The sequence below is a fragment of the Callospermophilus lateralis genome, chromosome 5, assembly GCF_048772815.1.
Source record: "Callospermophilus lateralis isolate mCalLat2 chromosome 5, mCalLat2.hap1, whole genome shotgun sequence".
Classification (NCBI taxonomy): Eukaryota; Metazoa; Chordata; class Mammalia; order Rodentia; family Sciuridae; genus Callospermophilus; species Callospermophilus lateralis.
The window spans coordinates 34,746,115-34,767,330 of NC_135309.1; the positions used below are offsets into that span (position 1 = coordinate 34,746,115).

At 34.1% G+C, this 21,216-nt stretch overlaps 1 protein-coding gene across 1 annotated transcript in view; it reads right to left on the reverse strand.

Annotated features, from left to right (window-relative positions):
- Positions 1 to 3,310: 3,310 nt before the first annotated feature.
- Meikin (meiotic kinetochore factor) overlaps positions 3,311 to 21,216 on the reverse strand; it is a 119,347-nt gene continuing 101,441 nt past the window's right edge. The window contains exon 13 of the mRNA XM_076857607.2: positions 3,311 to 3,445. Within this exon, the coding sequence (XP_076713722.2) occupies positions 3,311 to 3,445 (135 nt within the window). The remainder of the gene's footprint in view (positions 3,446 to 21,216) is intronic.

A 21,216-nucleotide genomic window follows, 5' to 3' on the forward strand; every position in this document is an offset into this window, starting at 1 on the left:
AATTTTAAAGATAAAAAAAAGGATAGCCAGTTCTTTTGTCTACCAGTCTCTTTCCCCAGCAACTTCTGTCAGAATAAGGATAGTGAAAGAGGCTGACTGAGATCTTCTCTGCTTCACAGCACATAAACTAAGTGGCCATGGTGGCAGGGATGGAAATTTTTTATAGGGCCTACAACACAGACTTCCATTTACCAAGGTCAACCTGGGTACAGTCACTACTCAGTGCCCAATCTGACAGCAGCAGAGACCAACAATGAGTTCCTAATATGGCACTATTTCTTAGAGTGATCAGTCAGTAACCTGGTATCAGCTTGATTATATTTGATAATTTCTATCATGGAAGGGGAAATATTTTGTTTTTACTGAAATAAACACTCCGGATATGGATCCCTCCCACCCCAACAATGCTTCTACCAAAACTACCACCATGAATTTATGGAATGCCTTACCCACTCTTAGGGTATTACATACAATATTGATTCTGACCAAAGAACTACACAGCAAAAGAAGTAAAGAAATGGGTCAATGTTCATGGAATTATCTAGTCCTTCTATGTTCCTGAACATGCTAAAGCAGCTAGCCTGACAAGAGCTGTGGAATGGCCTTTCAAAGGTTTATTAATAGCACAGTTAGGTAGCAATAACTTGGAAGACTGGGGCAAAGTTCTCCAAGGGCTGTATTTTCTCATATGGTACACTTTCTCCCATAGCCAGGAATAAAGGAGTGGACATAAAAGTGGTACCACTCATTATTACTCCTGATGACCACTAGAAAAACTTTCTTTCTGTTTCTGTGACTTTATACTTTTCTGGCTTAAAGGTCTTAGTTTCAAAGGGAAATCCTTTCACCAGGAGACATAGAACTGAAAGTTAAAGACATCCACCAGCCACCTTAGGCTCATAGTCAACAGGCCAATATGGGATTTATACAATTGTATGGGGTGATTGATCTGGACCACTATGGGAAAATTTGATTACTACCTCACAATGGCAATAAGAAAGAACATGTCTGGAATACAGGAGATCCTTCAGAGGGTCTCTTAAGATTACCATGCTCTGTGGTTAAGATTAATCCAACATAGGCAGGACAACTAATGACCCAGACCCATCAAGAATGAAGGACCATAAAGCCCAATCATCTGAAGGCAGTGGGAATATGGAATGGGTAGTGGGATAAATTAGTTAATACCAATTATAATCACATGACTAGTTAAGCAAATATGTTTGTTTTCTTTTTCCTCTTACCATCTTAACATATAACATAAATATATTACCAATAACTTTTAATCACAGTTTTAAAATCATAGGATAGTATAGGATTATCAAAGAGAAGAGTAAACATCACCCAGTGACTTTGGATTCTCTTCTGGGGAAAGGATTATGTAAGGCAGCTGTATCATGTTAGGCAGAAGTATGAGTAAAGTCTTTGTTACTGAAAATTGAGTATGGTTAAGATGTATATGAATGCATATTTGACAAGGGTTGAATTGTAATGGTTACTTGTATAAGACAACTTGGCTAGGCTATTTTACACAACTATTCAATAAAATACTAATTTAAATATTGCTATGAAGGTGTTATAGATATGGTTAGCATCTATAATATTGATAATGTGGGTAGACCTCATCCAATCAGCTTAAAGGCCTTAAGAGCAAAAGCAAAACTGAGGTTCTTCTGTAAAAGAAATTTGCTTAAAGAATACATCATCAGTATCTGCAGAAGTTCCAATCTGCCAGCCTATCCTATAATTTTCAGGTTTGTCCAGATAGACCCCATAACCATGTAAGTCAATTTTTTAAAATAAATCTCTTTATATAAACATGTACATTTCTATGTATATATATATAAATAAATAGAGATGTGTGTGTGTGTGTGTGTGTGTGTTGAGAGTCAGAACAGAACAAAAATTCAGAAGAAAGGCAAATTCACTCTCTTACAGAGGTGGGATCCCCATCTATTCCTGGCCTCAGATACCAGAACTCTACCTTGACAGATTTTGGGATTTGTACCTGCAGCCCTCAGCTTTTCATGTCTTTGGCTGAGAGTTATACCATTGATTCCCTTGGCTGGCAGAACTTCAGACTTTGACTCAGCCACACCACTGGCTTCCCTGATTTTCCAGCTTGCAGATGGCATGTTATAGGGCTTTGTAGCTCTCAAAAGCATGTAAAACAATTCCCATAAATATCCCCTCCCATATACCTATATATTTCTCTATGTATCTATTTCTGTATCTTTCTGTACTTCTATCTATCTACTTACCTATCTCCTATTAATTCTGTTTTTTTTTGATAACCCTAACTAATACAAATGTATTAAGGGTTCAATGAGTAGTACTGAATTAAGTATCCAAGGAACTTATTAAAAAAGAGAGGTCTCCGCTGGGCACATTGGTGCATGCCTGTAATCCCAGTGACTCAGGAGGCTGAGAGAGGAGGATTGCAAGTTCAAACCCAGTCTCAGCAAGTTAGTGAGGCCCTAGGCAACTCAGTGAGACCCTGTCTCTAATAAAATATAAAAAAGGGCTAGGGATGCAACTCAGTAGATAAGTACCCCAGGTTTGATCCCTGGTGCCAAAAAAAGAGAGAGAGAGAGAGAGAGAGAGAGAGAGAAAGAGAGAGAGAGCGATCTCTGTGGACTTAGAAAATGCTCAAAGCAGGTACCGTGGAGGAAATGAGGACAAAAATAAAGAGTGGACAGCCTAGATGAATTGAAGTTCTACATAATACATTAAATTTCAGTTGCTTCACTAGCTGCTTGCTCACAAAAGTTTCCAAAGTTCCATTGAGTAGACACATTCAGGAGAATACAACAAACAAACTAATTTAAAGTTTAAATGCTGCGAGGATTGAATTCCTCGTCACCAATTGGTAGATCTTAAAAAAACTGCAAACACTTTTAGTCTCAGAGTCTTAAAACGGGTAACAGTACATATACTATCAAACCTGAAATAGTGAAAAATAAATGAGATGATAAAGTTCTTAGCATAGTGCCTTTCACAGAGGAAGTATTCAACCAACGTTAGGTGAATGTAAAAACTTTTTCATATGCTACTAAAATGAAACCCAATCAACATGAAATTCCAAATTGTTACAAGAGGAAATGGCCTAGATAAGTCAATGTCATAAGCTAACTTTTTCAAATGTTAAATTATTTGCCTTTAAAAAATATTTTAATCAAGTACTTAACCAGACTTTTGTAATTTTACCATTTGCCTTTTGTTTAAGAACATTCTGATTACAATTTATAACCAATGAAAAAACAATGAAAAAATTTTTTATGTAATCCAGATTATTATATATGCTTTGCATTCAAAGTACAGTACCTTGAGTAATATCTTTAGGAGGAGAATGTTTCTTATTTACAGTAACACCTTTATTTTTCATTTGTCTAGTTCCTGGTGATGCCCTAATAATACAACAAATTTCTGATATATCTGAAGGAATCTGAAAAGGAAAAAAAAAACAGTTATTACATAATTCATCCAGGTACCATTCTTTTATGTTACTTTATTTCAAATACAAATAGTCTCAATATCCATATTCCATAGATATTAATAATAGCAAGCATTTATTTAGTGTTTACTCCAGACACTAATTGTTTCAAAAATATTTGCTCACTTAATACAAGACCTTAGCAAGACAGATTGTTATTCCTCTTTTACAATGAAGAAATTTAATTTCAGAGAGACTGGATGACTTATGTAATATAGAGAATAAGTAAAGGTGGAGTTGAAATTCAAGCACTCAAAATGGGAAAGTCTGCATGATTTAATGAGTTAAAATACAACTTTAAATTTAATTCTGAGTCAAACACTAGATTCCTTGACCTTTCAATTCGGGCAATTTTGACAATTTCCCATCAAGAAGTCTATGGAATAAATAAATACCATATTTTTTAGACGTGGCATATCTTATTTGTTAGAACTCAGAAGAAAAGATATATATATATATATATATATATTTATCAAAGTTTTCTCTTATTTTAATTAAAGTCTATTTTAACTAAAGCACTTTGATTATAAAATTTATTCTGTGGTAGATATCTGGTGTTTTCCTGCTTATTTCCCATTGTCTGGCATTTAGAAGAATCCACCCGGTCTACCAGGCTGCACTCTCTACCCCTTTCTTATAAATCAGGTGAAGTTGATAATACTTCTGAGCTCCACAGTGGCTGCAAGACCCAACCTAGCCAATGAACATATTCCATGCCCCTGAGAGTTTGGGGCTCAGACAAGAGCACTATAAATGGACCAGTAGGAAGACTGAGATTCTGGCACCGAGCAAGAATCCTTAAGATGGCGAAAGTGCTTCCAGATTGATATCCAGCCCTTGCTATAGCTATTGTAGTAGAAACAGTCACATCCTATTAGCAGGACGGGATCCCCAATTTAGGTTGATAGGATTCTAACCAAGTAAGATCACATAAGTAAATGAGTAGGTTTAGGGTCAGGGTCAGAATTGGATTCACCTCCTCCAAAATTTTATTTCAATGACAATAAAAGAAGCTCCAAACTTATGAGAACTCAAGCTACCAAGTATAAGACTGTGTATATCAAACAATGGATTTCAGCCCATAGAATATCAGTTGTTGGAACTATCAAATTAGAATAGAACAGCAATGTATGAAACTAAAGAATCAACAACTGAGATATCTAGGATGAATAAGCAACAAGAGACTCTCAGGAATTAAAAGCAGATTTGAGGACTGGAATTGTGGCTCAGTGGTAGAGCACTTGCCTAGCATGTGTGAGGCACTGGGTTCAATCCTCAGCACCACATAAAAAAAATAAATAAAATAAAGGTATTGTATCCATCTACAACTAAAAAAACACTTAACAAAAGCAGATTTGAAGAAGAAACAATGAGAAATATTTGAAATGAAAAACAAAATTATTGAAATAAAAAATTCAATGGAAGACTTAAGCAGCAGAATGAACACAATGAAGACAGAATTATTGAAAAAAATACCCAGAAGATGATAAATAAATAAAAAATATTAAATAAAGGGTAAAAGATGTAGATAATGGAATTAGGCCTAACATATGCTAATTACAATTTCAGAGAAAATAAAACAGATCATACAGAACCTGGAAAAGAATGATTTGACTTAAAAAATGTTCTAAGGTCCTTGTACTTTTCAGCAACAAAAGTGAGTTACTGTCCAATTCTTTAGACTTTACTAACTTAAATATAGCTAGTAAATTTTCAAGAGTAATCATGATGTAAAACAAAATGGAGAGTAAAAATTCCAAACCCATAGGGGGAGAAGTGGAATAAAGAATATTGAAAACTTTTTTTAAGTGTACCAAAAATTGTTAAGGAAAAGGAGTCATACAAAAAAAAGACAAAAAACAAATAAAAAACAAAGACGATAGAAAAAAGTCCAAATACAGCAACAATCACAATACATGTCAGTGGACTAAACTTTAGAGTTAAAAGACAAGAGATTGTAAGACTAGAGTGAAAATCCAGCTATTTACAAGAGACTGACCCAAAACAAAAGGAGGTGATAAAGTTAAAAATAAAAGAACAGAAAAAATATATACCAAGAAAATACAAAGAGAAAAGAAGGGTAACGATATTTGTTTAAGACAAAAAACAGAATTGAAAACAAAAGAAAACATTATTAGGAACAAAGAGGCTTGCTAAAGAATAAAAAGAAGGACAAGTCACAAGAAAACTATAACCGTTTAAAATGAACCTGGAGCCAATAAAATAGCTTCAAAATATACAAAGCAAAAATTTAAAGGCCCACAGAAGGAAGCTAACAAATCTCCCATCATTATAGTGCTTAATTTCAACACATTACTCTTTCTTATTGATCACTTAAATAGATAAAATATCAGAAAATATTTTAAAAATTGGAAAACAGAATTAACAAGTTTAATTCAGAGAAACTTCACATATCAACAATTACAAAATAAATATTATTTTCAAATATAGTAAACATTTAATAAAAATCAATGAAGAACTAGGCCATAATACACCTGTCAAAAATTTCAAAGAACCCCTCCTCCCGTGTACGTCAGACCACTTGCTCTGATCACAATGTAATTAAATTAGAAGTGAACAATAAACATAAATAAAAAGTTTTCATATACTTAGAATTTTTTAAAGTTCACATTTCTAAGGAATTCTTTGGTTAAAAATGAAATCATAATGGAATTTGAAAATACTTAAGTAGTACTGAAATGATAACATATCAAACTTGTTGGTTACAATTAAATAAGCATTGAAAGACATGTAAGGTAAATCCAATGAAAATATAAGAAGTCAGTAAAAGTAAGGGCAAGAATCAATAAAATACAAGGTAAAGATATAAAGGATATTAACAATTCCATAGATTTATTCTTTGAAAAAGACTAAGAAAATGAACAAAACTTTGATAAGACTAATTTTTAAAGACAGGAGAAATATTTAGAATGAAAAAAGGTCATGGATATGGGATACACTAAGATTAAAAATAGAAGACTATAGACAACTTTTATTAATTGATTTGAATACTTTTTATAAAATGTATCAATTCCTAGGAATAATTAACTTTCTAAAAGTGAAGAAAAAACAGAGAAATTAAATATAAGATTACAAATCTTCCCAAAAATAAAACACCAGGCCCAGATAGACATGTTCTAATAAACTTTAAATTATAGATAATTTTGAACTTACATAGATTTTTCTTAAGAATAGAAATAGACAATTTCTATAAACCCAATACCTCTTCATTCCATAAACCCAATACCTTTAATCCCTAAAACCAGACAAGAAAATCACTGGGAATAATCATTTAGAAACATAGATAGAAAAATTTTGAGCAAGATAATAATTAACTAAATCTACTAATTATATCTTCCTACCTAGTAGGTAGATATCATGACCAACACTAAAAAATCACCAGGCATGGTAGTGCACACTTATAACCCAGCTGTTCAGGAAGCTGAGGAAGAAGGATTGCAAGTTCAAGGTCAGCATTGGCAATTTAGCAAAACCCGATCTCAAAATAAAAAAGGGCTGAGGATGTAGTTCTATGGTGGAGTGACCCTGGGTTTACTTCCTGGTATTGCAAATTTTTTAATCACCTAATTTATTTCACCTCATTAATAGGTTAAAAGATGAAAAGTAAATTTAATTATCTTAATAGATATAGAAAAGCATTTAATTTAAAAAATCATAATTTTTTCTATGATTTTTCACTTTATGGAAAACTAGAAAAATAGGGAAAGTTCTTAATCTAGTAAAGGTGGGAGATAACAATGCACTCCTTGATCTTGCCATTCAGTGAGGCCAATGTGACTATTCTTCTGAGTAAGTAATGAATGTCATTCCCAGGCAGGAATATTTAATTACCAAGGTAAAAAGGCCTTTCAGAACTAGCTAGCTTGCTTGCTTTTTCCTTTTTCTTTCCCTTTCTCTCTTGGCAATATTTAAGGTTGAACCCAGGAGCACTCTACCACTGAGCAACATTTGTAGCCCCTCCAGCCACCCTCCCCCATTTACTTACTAACTTACTTATTTATTTTGAGAAACAAGGTCTCACTAAGCTGCTGAGGAAGGTTTTGAATTTGTGATTCTCATCCCTTAGCCTCCCGAGTAGGAGTGGTTTACAAAATGATTTCTGGTAACATTCAAAATGGTAGCTATTCTGTCAGATACAGCAAATTGGGGTCTTAGTCCACTCAATGGAAGGACAGTATAAGAAAGAAATTCTGTTGGTTTAGACACTAAAAATTTTCAAGTTGTTTACCACCATAGCTTAATGTAAGTTGTAATTTGCAAAAACTTTAATCTTAATGGTGAAACTTTGTAAATAATTTCACTTATGATCCCAAATAAGAACTATTTTACACTAGAGGTCCCATCCAGGACAATAAGGCACAAATCTCATGGAAGAAACAAACTTGCCATTATTTATAGATGATATGACTGTCTACACAGAAGATCCAAAGGAATATACAGACAAATATTAGCAATATTGAAAAGTAGCAGGGTTGTTGGCTATGCACAAATACATACAAATTGATTTTATCTCTACCCCATAACAAACACTTAGAAAATAGAGTTTATAAAAAGGAATAATTTACAAAAGCATCAAATAATATAAAGTTCCTTGAAATATACCTAACAAAAATTTTAAGATCATTCTAGTTAAAATGATAGAACTCTATTGAAAAATATTAATAAACACCCAAACAAATGATGGAGATATATATATATATATATATATATACACACACACACACACACACACACACACACATACATACATACACATACCATGTTCACAGATTTAGTAATTATGTTAAATTTGAAAAATAAAAAGTGAAGTAGAGGAATCAAGGACACAAGCCTCAGGATAGTAGTTACTTATTGGGTAGGATAAATGGAATCATGGTGAAGTTCTTTGGATTTTTTAGGGGGGTTATTTGTAATGTACTGTTAAATGGTCTAAGTGGTAGGCATAAAGGTGTTCATATTTTTTTTTCATTAAACTATGAAAATTCTCTTTTGTATGAATGCTATACTTATATAAATAGAAAGCCATCAGATTCTAAGTTCTTCTTTCTTGCAATGGTTCCATCTCAAGCAAAAGACTACAGGATTTTTCTCAGGGAAGGGTATATAACAGATCATTTCCTCTCTGAAGAACTTCCAGCAGTTGAAGGTGGAGGTTTCATGAAAAAATAATTGGATTAAGTGAAACTGTATGTTTATTGGACACTGAGACTCCCAGCCCTAAGAGACCTTTATCCTCCAGGCAAGGGACTAAAACATTCTGCTCTCAACAGTCCAAAGATCTAATGTTGCTAACAAGAGTAAAAGTTTCAGCCTTATTATTCCACAGTGAATCTAACAGTTGACAAGCCCTACTAATTATCTAGACTGTCCAGTCAGCCTTTTACATCCATAATCTTAAATATGAATATAAGTTATATATAACATATTTATAAGTATTATATATATTCATATAAGTTTTTTATATATATAGGAGAAATATTTGGAATGAAAATAAAATTCATATAATGGAGAAAATATATGTGAGAAGAAAGGTGGGGAAGAATAAGAAGAAAAAAGAGGAGAAAGAGAAGAAGGAAATGGAGGAAGAAGTGGGTAAGGGAAAAAGAAGGGAGAGAAGGATGAAAGGAAGAATAGATCTTGGAGGAAACAGATACTACTCTAGCAAAGAAAAGAGCAAGATTAACTGTATTAACATTAGAAGATACAGTTACATTAAGATAACCAGAAAATAAACAAAAGAACAAAAAGAAGATAAAAGAACAAGAAGCACAATATCCAAATAATAGGTGATGAAAGGAGTGAACACAGGAGTAGAAGAGAGAGAGGAAAAGAAATTATTGATGAAAAAATATCATCAGGGGCAGGAAGATGGCAAAATAGAGGAGGTCCTGTTTCTGGCTCCTCTGTGGATGAAACCAAGAAAGCAGACTGGCAGTTTCTCCACAAGGTCTCCCCTAGACGGAACACAACATCTCAGAGAGTGTGAGAAGACCCCTATACAGTGGATTCTCCCAGAAATCACCAGCGCTGCAACCACCCATGCAGAATATCAGAAACTCTGGGCTTGAATAAGTCTCCAGACTCTGGACCCAAAGCCTGCAGTTCTAGCTCACCCACGGCTCACAAGCGGCTTAGCAGAACCACCTATCAGCACCTCTGCAGAACTCCAGACTGCGCTCCGCTCCCACATAGGTCACTCAACTGCTATATATCCACAGCACAAGGCCATCGCCCAGCTCCCCCCACCCCACCACACACCCTGGCACTGGAAGCAGACCAACTGCATCTTGGAAAACCTTCCTCACCATTTTTTGGTGGGTGTGGCTACAGATCAGATCACCATCTGAGCAGGTACCTGATTTCCAATTGCTCCCCGTCCCTAACAGCATTAACTCGGCACAGTGACCACCCAACACAAAAATAGCTCTCAGCTGGGCAGGTGTACAGTTCGAACAGGGCAGCGTCCACCTGGTGTGAGTCTGGGGATGAGAGGTCGCACAGTTGAATCCTGATAAGTAAGAGGGGAGGGGACTAAAGTCTGGAGCATAACAGAAACATTAGGATCTGGGAAATCTCCAGACAAGAGAGGGAGATGATACCAGGGGCTCAAGTCAGACTAGTGGTCACAAAAAAAGACCCGAGAGGTGCTATTTCCCTGCTGGGACTGGTGGGTGGCACTCCACACTTCCAGACGCTCCACAAAGGTCTGGTCTTCTCACCCTGGTTACCTACACCATCCTGAGGGCAGAGTCACCAGCTTAAAACAGACAACTCCACCTACTGGATGAGAAGAGAAGCAGGAAAGAAACGAGAATTTTTTTTCTCTTCTTCTTCCTCTTCAATCCTTCTATCCTCTGGCCCTCACATCCTCAACATATGTAAAACCAAGAACTTTGCATGAAATAGGACTTAGAGGACTGAGTCATCTGAATAATATAATATAGAGGAATTGCATAAGCCCTTTTAATTTTCTTTTTTTCTTTATCCTCTTTTTTCTTTCTTTCTTTCTTCTTCCTTCACCCTCCAAATTATACTATTTTTACATCCCGAATTTTTCTAAATACATATGTGTGTTTGTTTTATGTACTCTACTGTTTTATGTACTCTTACTGGGATAGAGGAAGGCATAGAGATACAAACCGTAATTGTCTATCCCAAATTACTTCCTATCTCTTCTCCTGCTACTAATCCTTATCACTAGATTTCTCTTTCATATCTCCTAAGATATATTAACTCTATACCCTCACATCTTTTCCCCTCAGCATATTGTCCTATGCCTGACCCCCAGTTCAATGTCCACTGCCAGAAACTGTAAACCTTTTTTATAAAACTACTTATTATATTATAAATAATAATTGAATCCAACATTTCTGGACATTGAGACTAAACTGCAAATGTCTTAATAACAACAATGTGTTTGTAGGAGATGGATGGTTGATTTGGGGATCTGTTAACATTGTCCTTCCCCACAAAAGAGAGATCTTAGAACCCTACAAAAGCACTAAAAATCTATAGGGTAAAAACAATAACACACCACATCCACAGATCTGGAAAGGAAAACACATGAGCAACATGAAAAAACAAGGGAAGAAAGTACCACAAATCAAGACACCACATCATTAGAAGCATTGGCAGCTATAGCAGGAAACATGACAGAGAAAGATTTCAGGATATACATGGTTAAAATATTTTGAGATCTGAAAGACATAAAAGAACAAATACAGGTAATGAAAGATTACTTCGACAATGAGCTACATAAACAAATCCAAAAAGCAAAAGATCACCTCAACAGGGAGATAGAGGTTCTACAAAAACAAAAACAAAAGCAAAACAGAAATCCTTGAAATGAAAGAAATAATAAACCAAATTAAAAACTCAAATGAAAGCATCACCAACAGAGTAGACCACTTAGAAGATAGGACATCAAGACAATGAAGATAAAGTAAATCATCTTGAAAAAACATAGACCACACAGTGAAAATAATAAGAAATGAAAAGCAGAACATTCAAGACATATGGGATAGCATAAAAAGACCAAATTTAAGAGTTACTGGGATAGAGGAAGGCATAGAGATATAAACAAAAGGAATGAACAATCTATTCAATGAAATGATATCAGAAAACTTTCCAAACATAAGAATGAATTGGAAATCCAAATTCAAGAAGCCTACAGGACGCCAAATGTACAAAATCACAACAGATCCACACCAAGGCACATTATAATAAAAATGCCCAACATACAGACCAAGGAGAGAATTTTAAAAACCACAAGAGAAAGGAATCAGATTACATATAAGGGAAAACCAATTATGATAATGGCAGATTTTTCAACACAGACCCTGAAAGCTAGAAGATCCTGGAACAACATATATCAACTCTGAAAGATAATGGGTGCCAACCAAAAATCTTGTATCCAGCAAAATTAAGCTTTAGATTTGAAGATGAAATAAAATTCTTCAACAATAAACAAAAGTTAAAAGAATTTATAGCTAGAAAACCGGCACTATAAAACATCCTTGGCAAAATATTTCATGAAGAAAAAATAGGGCTGGGGATGTGGCTCAAGCAGTAACGCGCTTGCCTGGCATGCGCACGGCGCTGGGTTCGATCCTCAGCACCACATACAAATACAGATGTTGTGTCTGCCGAAAACTAAACAATAAATATTTAAAAATTTAAAAAAAAAGAAAAAAGAAAAAACAGCAATGAAAATCAGCAGAGGTAGTACACTAAAGAAAAAACTAATCAAAGAGGGAAGCCAATTCAAGTAAAATAACAAAAATGAACAAATATGGATGGAAATACAAACCATGTCTCAATAGTAACCCTAAATGTTAATGGCTTAAACTCACCAATCAAAAGACATAGGCTAGCAGATTTGATTAAAAAAAAAAAAAGACCCAACAATATGCTGCCTCTAGGAGACTCATCTGATAGGAAAAGACACCCACAGACTGAAGGTGAAAGGTTGGGAAAAATCATACCACTCACACGGAGTGTGGAAGTAAGCAGGGATTTCCACACTCCATTAAAGTAGACTCCAAGCCAAGGTTAATCAAACGGGATAAAGATGGACATTACATACTGCTCAAGGAAAGCATACACCAACAAGACATAACAATCCTAAATATATATATGCCCCAAACAATGCTGCAGCTATGTTCATCAAACAAACTCTTCTCAAGTTCAAGAGTCAAATTGATCAAAACACAATTAATTGTCGGTGACTTTAACACACCTCTCTCACCACTGGATAGATCTTCCAAACAAAAGTTGAGTAAAGAAACTATAGAACTCAATAACTTAGACTTAACTGACATATATATATATATATATATATATATATATATATATATATATATATATATATAGTATTTCAACCTGCATCAAGTGGATACCATTTCTTCTCAGCAGCACATGGATCCTTCTCTAAAACAGACTATATACTCTGCCACAAAGCAACTCTTAGCAAATACAAAAAAGTAGAGATACTACCATGCATTTTATCAGATCATAATGGAATGAAATTGGAAATAAATCACAAAATAAAAAATAAAAATTTCTGCATCACCTGGAGACTAAACAATATGCTACAGAATGAACAATGTGTCGCAAAAGACACCAAGGAGGAGATCAAAAAATTCTTAGAGGTAAATGAGAACAAAGACACAATATATTGAAATCTCTGGGACACTATGAAAGCAGTACTAAGAGGAAAATTCATTGCATGGAGTTCATTCCTTTAAAAAAAAAAAAGTCAACAAATAAATGACCTCACACTACATCTCAAAGCCCTAGAAAAAGAAGAACAAATCAGCAGCAAAAGCAGTAGAAGGCAAGAAATAATTAAAATTAGAGCTGAAATCAATGAAATTGAAACAAAAGAAACAATTGAAAAAATTGACAAAACTAAAAGTTGGTTCTCTAAAAAAATAAATAAGATTGACAGACCCTTAGCCACGCTAACGAAGAGGAGAGAGAGAACTCAAATTACCAGCATATGTGATGAAAAAGGTAATATCACAACAAACACTACAGAAATACAGAGGACAATTAGAAATTATTTTGAAATCTTATACTCCAATAAAATAGAAGACATTGAAGGCATCAACAAATTTATTAAGTCATACGATTTGCCCAGATTGAGTCATGAAGATATACATAATTTAAACAGACCAATACCATGTGAGGATACACTTTCTTCTCAGCAGCACATGGATCCTTCTCTAAAATAGACCATAAACTCTGCCACAAAGCAACTCTTAGAAAATACAAAAAAGTAGAGATACTACCATGCATTTTATCAGATCATAATGGAATGAAATTGGAAATCAATCACAAAATTTAAAAAAGCCATCAAAAGCTTATCAACCAAGAAAAGCCCAGGAGCGGATGGATACACAGCTGAGTTCTACAAGACCTTTAAAGAAGAACTATTACCAATACTCCTCAATTACTTTCAGGAAATAGAAAAAGATGGAGTAATTCCTAACTCATTCTAGGAGGCCAATATCACTCTGATCCCAAAACCAGGCAAAGACACATTAAAGAAAGAAAACTTCAGATCAATATCTCTAATGAACATAGATGCAAAAATTCTCAATAAAATTCTGGCAAATTGAATACAAAAACATATCAAAAAGATTATGGACCATGATCAAATGGATTTATCCCATGGATGCAAGATTGGTTAAACGTACGGAAATCAGTAAAGGTAATTCATCACATCAATAGACTTAAAGATAATAATCATATGATCATCTCAATAGACACAGAAAAAACATTTGACAAAATACAGCACCCCTTTATGTTCAAAACACTAGAAAAACTAGGGATAAAGGAACATATCTCAACATCATAAAGGCTATCTACACTAAGCCTCAGGCCAACATCATTCTAAATGGAGAAAAATTGAAAACATTCCCTCTAAAAGCAGGAACAAGACAGGGATGCCCTCTTTCACCACTTCTATTAAACATAGTTCTTGAAACACTGGCCAGAGCAATTAGATGGTTGAAAGAAATCAAAGGGATATATATAGGAAAAGAAGAACTTAAATTAGCAATATTTTCTGACAATGATTTTATTCTTAGAAGACCCAAAAAACTCCACCAGAAAACTTCTAGAACTAGTAAATGAATTCAGCAAAGTAGCAGGATATAAAACCAACACCCATAAAACAAAGGCATTTCTGTATATCAGTGACAAAGCCTCTGAGAAGGAAATGAGGAAAACTACCCCAATTTACATAACCTCAAAAAAAATAAGATACTTGGCAATCAACTTAATGAAAGAAGTAAAAGATCTATACAATGAAAACTACAGAACCCTAAAGAGAGAAATCAAAGAGGACCTTAGAAGATGAAAAGATCTACCTTGCTCTTGGATAGGCAGAATTAATATTATCAAAATTACCATACTACCAAACGCATTGTACAGATTTAATGCAATTCCGATCAAAATCCCAATAGAAATAGAAAAAGCAATCAAGAAATTCATCTGGAAAAAATAAGAGACCCATAATAGCTAAAGCAATCCTTAGCAGGAAGAGAGAAGCAGGTGGCATCACTGTATAAGAAGTTAAACTATACTACAGAGAAATAGTAACAAAAACAGCATGGTATTGGCATCAAAACAGACTGGTAGACCAATGGTACAGAATAGAGGACACTAACCCACAAAATTACAATTATCTTATATTAGACAAAGGTGCCAAAAACGTGCACTGGAGAAAAGACAGCCTCTATAACAAATGGTGCTGGGAAAACTGGAAATCCATATGCAACAAAAAGAAATTAAACCCCATGCACAAAACTTAACTCAAAATGGATCAAGGACCTAAGAATTAAACCAGAAACTCTGCATTTAATAGAAAAGTAGACCCTAATCTTCATCATGTGGGATTAGGCCCCAACTTCCTTAATAAGACTCCTATAGCATAAGAATTAAAACCAAGAATTACTAAATGGGATGGAATTAAACTAAAAAGTTTCTTCTCAGCAAAAGAAACAATCTGTGAGGTGAACAGAGATCCTATCTCCTGGGAGCAAATTTTTATCCTTCACACATCAGATAGAGCACTAATCTCTGGGATATATAAAGAACTCACAAAGCTAAGCAACGAAAAAACAAATAACCCAATCAACAAATGGGGCAAGGACCTGAATAGATACTTCTCAGAAAAGGATATACAATCAATCAACAAAATATGAAAAAATGCTCATCATTTCTAGCAATCAGAGAAATGCAAATCAAAACTACTCTAAGATATCATCTCACTCCAGTCAGAATGGCAGCTATTATGAAGACAAACAACAATAAGTGTTGGTGAGGATGTGGGGAAAAAGGTACACTCATACATTGCTGGTGGGACTGCAGATTGGTGCAGCCAATATGAAAAGCAGTGTGGAGATTTCTTGGAAATATGGGAACGCAACAACCATTTGACCCAGTTATCCCTCTCCTCAGACTATACCGAAAGGACTTAAAAACAGCATACTATAGGGACCCAGCCACATCAATGTTTACAGCAGCACAATTCACAATAGCTAAACTGTGGAGCCAACCTAGATGCTCTTCAGTAGATGAATGGATTAAAAAATGTGGCATATATACACAATGGAATTTTACTCAGTAATAAAAGATAATAAAATCATGGCAGTGTCAGGTAAATGGTTGGCCTTGGAGAAGATAATGCTAAGTGAAGTTAGCCAATCCCAAAAAAACAAATGCGGAATGTTTTCTCTGATATAAGGAAGCTGACACATAGGCGGGTAGGGAGGGGAAACATGGGAGGAATAGATGAATTCTAGATAGGGAAGAAGGGTTAGAGGGACAGGGAGGAGGCAGGGGAGTAGCAAGGATGGTGGAATGTGATGGACATCATTATCCAAAGTACATGCATGAAGACACGAACTGGGTGTCAACCTACTTTATATACAGAGATATGAAAAAATGTGGTATATATGTGTAATAAGAATTGTAATGCAAAAAAGTACATGTATAAAGACAAGAATTGGCGTGAATATGCTTTATATACAAAGATATGAAAAACTGTGCTCTATATGTGTAATAAATTGTAATGCATTCTGCTGTCATGTACTTAAAAAATAAAATCAATTAAATAAAAAACTAAAAAAAAATCAATTAAATGATCTGAAAAATTTTGTGAAACCTAAGTGCATATTTTTCCAGATTTAAAGAACTCACCATATTCTAGAACAATACATGGAAAAAGATCCATATGAAGGCACATTATCATGAAATTTCAGAACACAGGGTCAAGGAGAAAATTCTTTTGTCTTCCACAGAGTAATAGTTTGTCATTAATTAAAGATTAGGAATTGGGGCTGGGGTTTTGGCTCAGTAGTAGACTGCTTGCCTGGTGTGGGTGAGGCCCTGGGTTTGATCCTCAGCACCACATAAAAATAAATAAATAAAATAAAGGCATTGTATCCACCTAAACTAAAAAAAAAAAGACTTAAAAAAAAAAAAGACTAGGCATCAACATGACTTCTCAAAATACCACCACAAGAAGCTAGAACTACAATCAAGTTATGCTGGAAAAATTCTAAAGAAAATAATTTCTGCCTAAACTATCAACCAAATAGGAAGATGAAATAAGAACAGTTTCAGTAATGAAAGGTCTCAATTTCAATGTAAGGTACTCTTTCACAGGAAGCTAGTGGGAGTATTAGCTCCTCTGAAGTAAGGGAAAAATAAAAAGCTATAGGAGAAACAGGAGATTAGCAAAGGAAATCCCAGGATGATAATTGTTCCTGAAGTACAGAGGGAAACAGTATACTCTATTAGATCTAGGCAGAAGATTCCAGGAGAAACTTCTTTAGTGTTCAATCCTTAGTACCAAAAAGTAAATAAATTAGTAAACATATAAAATCAATCAATTATTCAGGAGTGTGATATTTCCAGCTTTGTTCTTCTTTCTCAACATTGCTTTAACTATTTGGAGGCTTTGGTGTTCCATGAGAATTTTAAGATTACTTTTCCCTATTTCTGCAAAAAATGCCATAGGAATTTATAAATAATGTATGAAATCTTAGATTGCTTTGATATTTGGATATTTCAACAATATTAATTCTTCCAATCTATAAAATGTGATATCTTTCTATTTATCTGTCTTCTTCAATTTCTTTCATGAATAGCTCATAACTTTCAGTGCACAGAGCTTTTACTTCTTTGGTTTAGATTTATTTCTGAGAATTTTGTTCTTTTTGGTGCTATTATAAATGGAATTATCTTTGTGATTTATTTTTTGAGTAGCTCACTCTTAGTGTATTGAAATATGACTGATTTTCATACATTGATTTGACATCCTGTAATATTATTGCTGAATTTATTAGTTCTAACAGTTTTTTAGTGAAATCTCAGAAGTTTTTTATTGTATAAGATCATGTTATATGCAAACAGAAACAAGTTAACTCCTCCCTTTCCAACCTAGATATCTTTGATTTCTTTTTGCTTCCTCATTGCTCTAGTTAGGATTTCTGGCACTATGCTGAATAGAGGTACCAAGAGTGGGGCACACTTGTCTTATTCCTGATCTTAGAGGAAATATATCCAGTTTCCCCACTCAACATTATGTCAGCTGTGGGTTTAGCATATTTGCCCTTTCTGTTGTTATTGAGGTACATTCTAATTTATCAGAAATTTTTTATCAGGAAAGACTGTCAAATTTTGTCATATAGTTTTTGCCCTTCACTCTGTTGAAATATCACATTAATTGATTTTTTTATAAGGCTCATCCTCCTCCCCTGGTAAAAATTTCTTTTGATCATGGTATACTAAATGTGCTGTTGAACTTTGCTGGAAAAATTATGTTGAGGATTTTTGCAACTATACTCATCTTAGAAATTGGCTTATATTTTATTTTTTCATAGTGTCTTTATGTGGCTTTAGTAGGAGAGTAATGTTGGCCTCAAAAAACGAGTTTGGAAGTGTGTCCTCCTCCACAATACTTTGGAAGACTTTGATAAGGATTGACTTTGCTTCTTGGAAATATTCAGTTCAATTTATTCATGAAGACATCTAGTCCTGGACTTTTGTTTATAAGTATTCAATTACTGATTCAAACTCTGTATTTGTCATTGGTCTATTGAGATTTTCTATATCTTCATGATAGAGTCTTTGAAGGTTATAAATTTACAGAAATTATTTTTTCTAGGTTATCCAAATCATTGCATGTACTTGTTGTCTTCTGATGCTGCTTTATATCTCTGAGCTATCAATTACAATGTCTCCTTTTTCATTTATAATTTTGAGTCCTTTCTCTTTTTTTCTCAGTCTAACTAAAGTTTGTGTAATTTTACCATTTAAATAAAACAAGTATTAGTTTATTAAACTTTCCTATTGTCTTCTACTCTCCTTTTCATTTACTTCCATTCTAAACTCTATTTTTCTTCCCTTTTTCTAACTTTGGATTTAGTTCTTTTTGAGTTCCTTGAAGTGTGGAGAAGGTTGTTTACTTGAGAATGTTCATTTTACCTCACGTACACATCACTATTATTTTCCACCTAGAATTATTTTACAGCATCTAATAAGTTTTGTTATGCTATTTCCATTTTTGTTTGTCTAGCATAATTTTTACATTTCTTTCTGTTTTTTTTGTTCCATTGGTTGTTTAGGACTGCTCTGCTTAATTTCCATATATTTGTGAATTTTCAAAAAATTCATTTCTAGTGATTTCTAGTTTTATACTGCTGCTGTCAGAAAAGATATTTGAGATTATTCCAATCTTTTAAAATCTGTTGAGATTTATTTTGTGGTCTGACATGATCTATTCTGGAGTGTGCCCTTGTGAAGAATATGCTGCTGTTAGGCAAAAAGGTCCTATATATATCTGTTAGTATTAAGTCCACTATATTTGCTTACTGATCTGTCTGGATGTTCTTCCATAGTTGAAAGTCAAGTTTACTATTATTGTACTGCTATTCCTCCCTTCAGTTCTTTTTTAAAAAATTTATTCTAATTAGTTATGCATGACAGTGCAAAGTATTTTGACACATTGTATACAAATGGAGAACCTCTCATTCCTCTGGCAGAGTCACACTTGTCGTGCAATCATACATGTATATAGGGCAATAATGACTATCTGATTCCACCAACCTTCCTACCCCTACACACCCTCCACTCCTCTCTGAGCCCTCCAATGTTCCTCCATTATTCCCTACCCCCCTGCCATTATGGATCAGCATCCTTTTATCAGAGATTTAGGGGTTTTAGGGAGTTGGCTTATTTCACTTAGCATGATATTCTCCAGCTCCATCTATTTACCTGCAAATGCCATAATTTCATTCTTTTTAAGGCTGAGTAATATGCCCTTGTGTATATGTACCACAGTTTCTTTATCCATTCATCTATTGAAGTGCACCTAGGTTGGTTCCATAGTTTAGCTATTGTGAATTGAGCAGCTGTAAACATTGATGTAGCTGCATCAATGTAGTATGCTGATTTTAAGTCCTTTGGATACAAACCAAGGAGTGGGATAGCTGGGTCAAATTGTGGTTCCTTTCCAAGTTTTATGAGGAATCTCCATATTGCTTTCCTGAGCAGTTGCACCAATTTGCCATCCCACCAGCAATGTATGAGTGTACTTTTCCCCCCACATCCTTGCCAACACTTATTATTACTTGTATCTTGATAATTACCTTTCTGACTGGAGTGATATGAAATCAGAGTAGTTTTGATTTGTATTTCGCTAATTGTTAGAGATTATAATTTTTTTTCATATACTTGTTAATTGATTGTATTTCTTCTTTTGAGGAGTGTCTGTTCAGTTCCTTAGCCATTTATTGAATGGGTTTTTTTGTTTGTTTGTTTTGGGGTTTTTTTGCTGTTAAGTTTTTTGAGTTCTTTATATATCCTGGAGATTAGCGCTCGGAGGTGTATGTGGTAAAAATTTTCTCCCATTCTGTAGGCTTTTTCTTCATGTTGTTTCCTTTCGTGAGAAGTTTGAATCCATCCCATTTATTGATTTTTGATTTTGGTTCTTGCACTTTAGGAATCTTGTTAAGGAAGTCAGACCCTTAGCAAACATGATTAAGATTTGGGCCTACTTTTTCAACTTAGAATTATTTTACAGCATCTGATAAGTTTTGATATGTTGTTTCCATTTTTGAAACAGGATATTATGTGATTACTTTTTATTTATCTTTTGTGTATCTACCTATTTTTTTAAATACCTTTTTTAAAATTTATTTATACGTAGTGCTGAGGATCGAACCCAGTTCCTCACACATGCCAGGCAAGTGCTCTACCACTGAGCCACAACACCAGCCCCTCTCCTCTGATTATTTTTTTCTTTGTGGTTACCATGGATCTTATATAAAACATCATATATGTATAATATTCTGTTTTAAAATTGGTAATAATATAACTTGAATCATTTTATAATTCTACAGTTTTCCTCCCTGCCTTCATAGCTTTTGATGTCACATTTTACAACTTTTTATATTGTGTATTCATTGATAAATTATTTCAACTATGCTTATTTTTTAATAATCTTCTGTTTATATTGGAGTTAAGTGATTTATATACAATCATCACATTAATAGAATATTTGGAATTTATCAGTGACTTTTACCTTTTGGTATATATTCAGATTGTTAATTTGTATCTATTTTAACTTGAAGAATTCATTTTAGCATTTCTGGTGGGACCCTTGTGTTGAACTCCAACAATCTTTG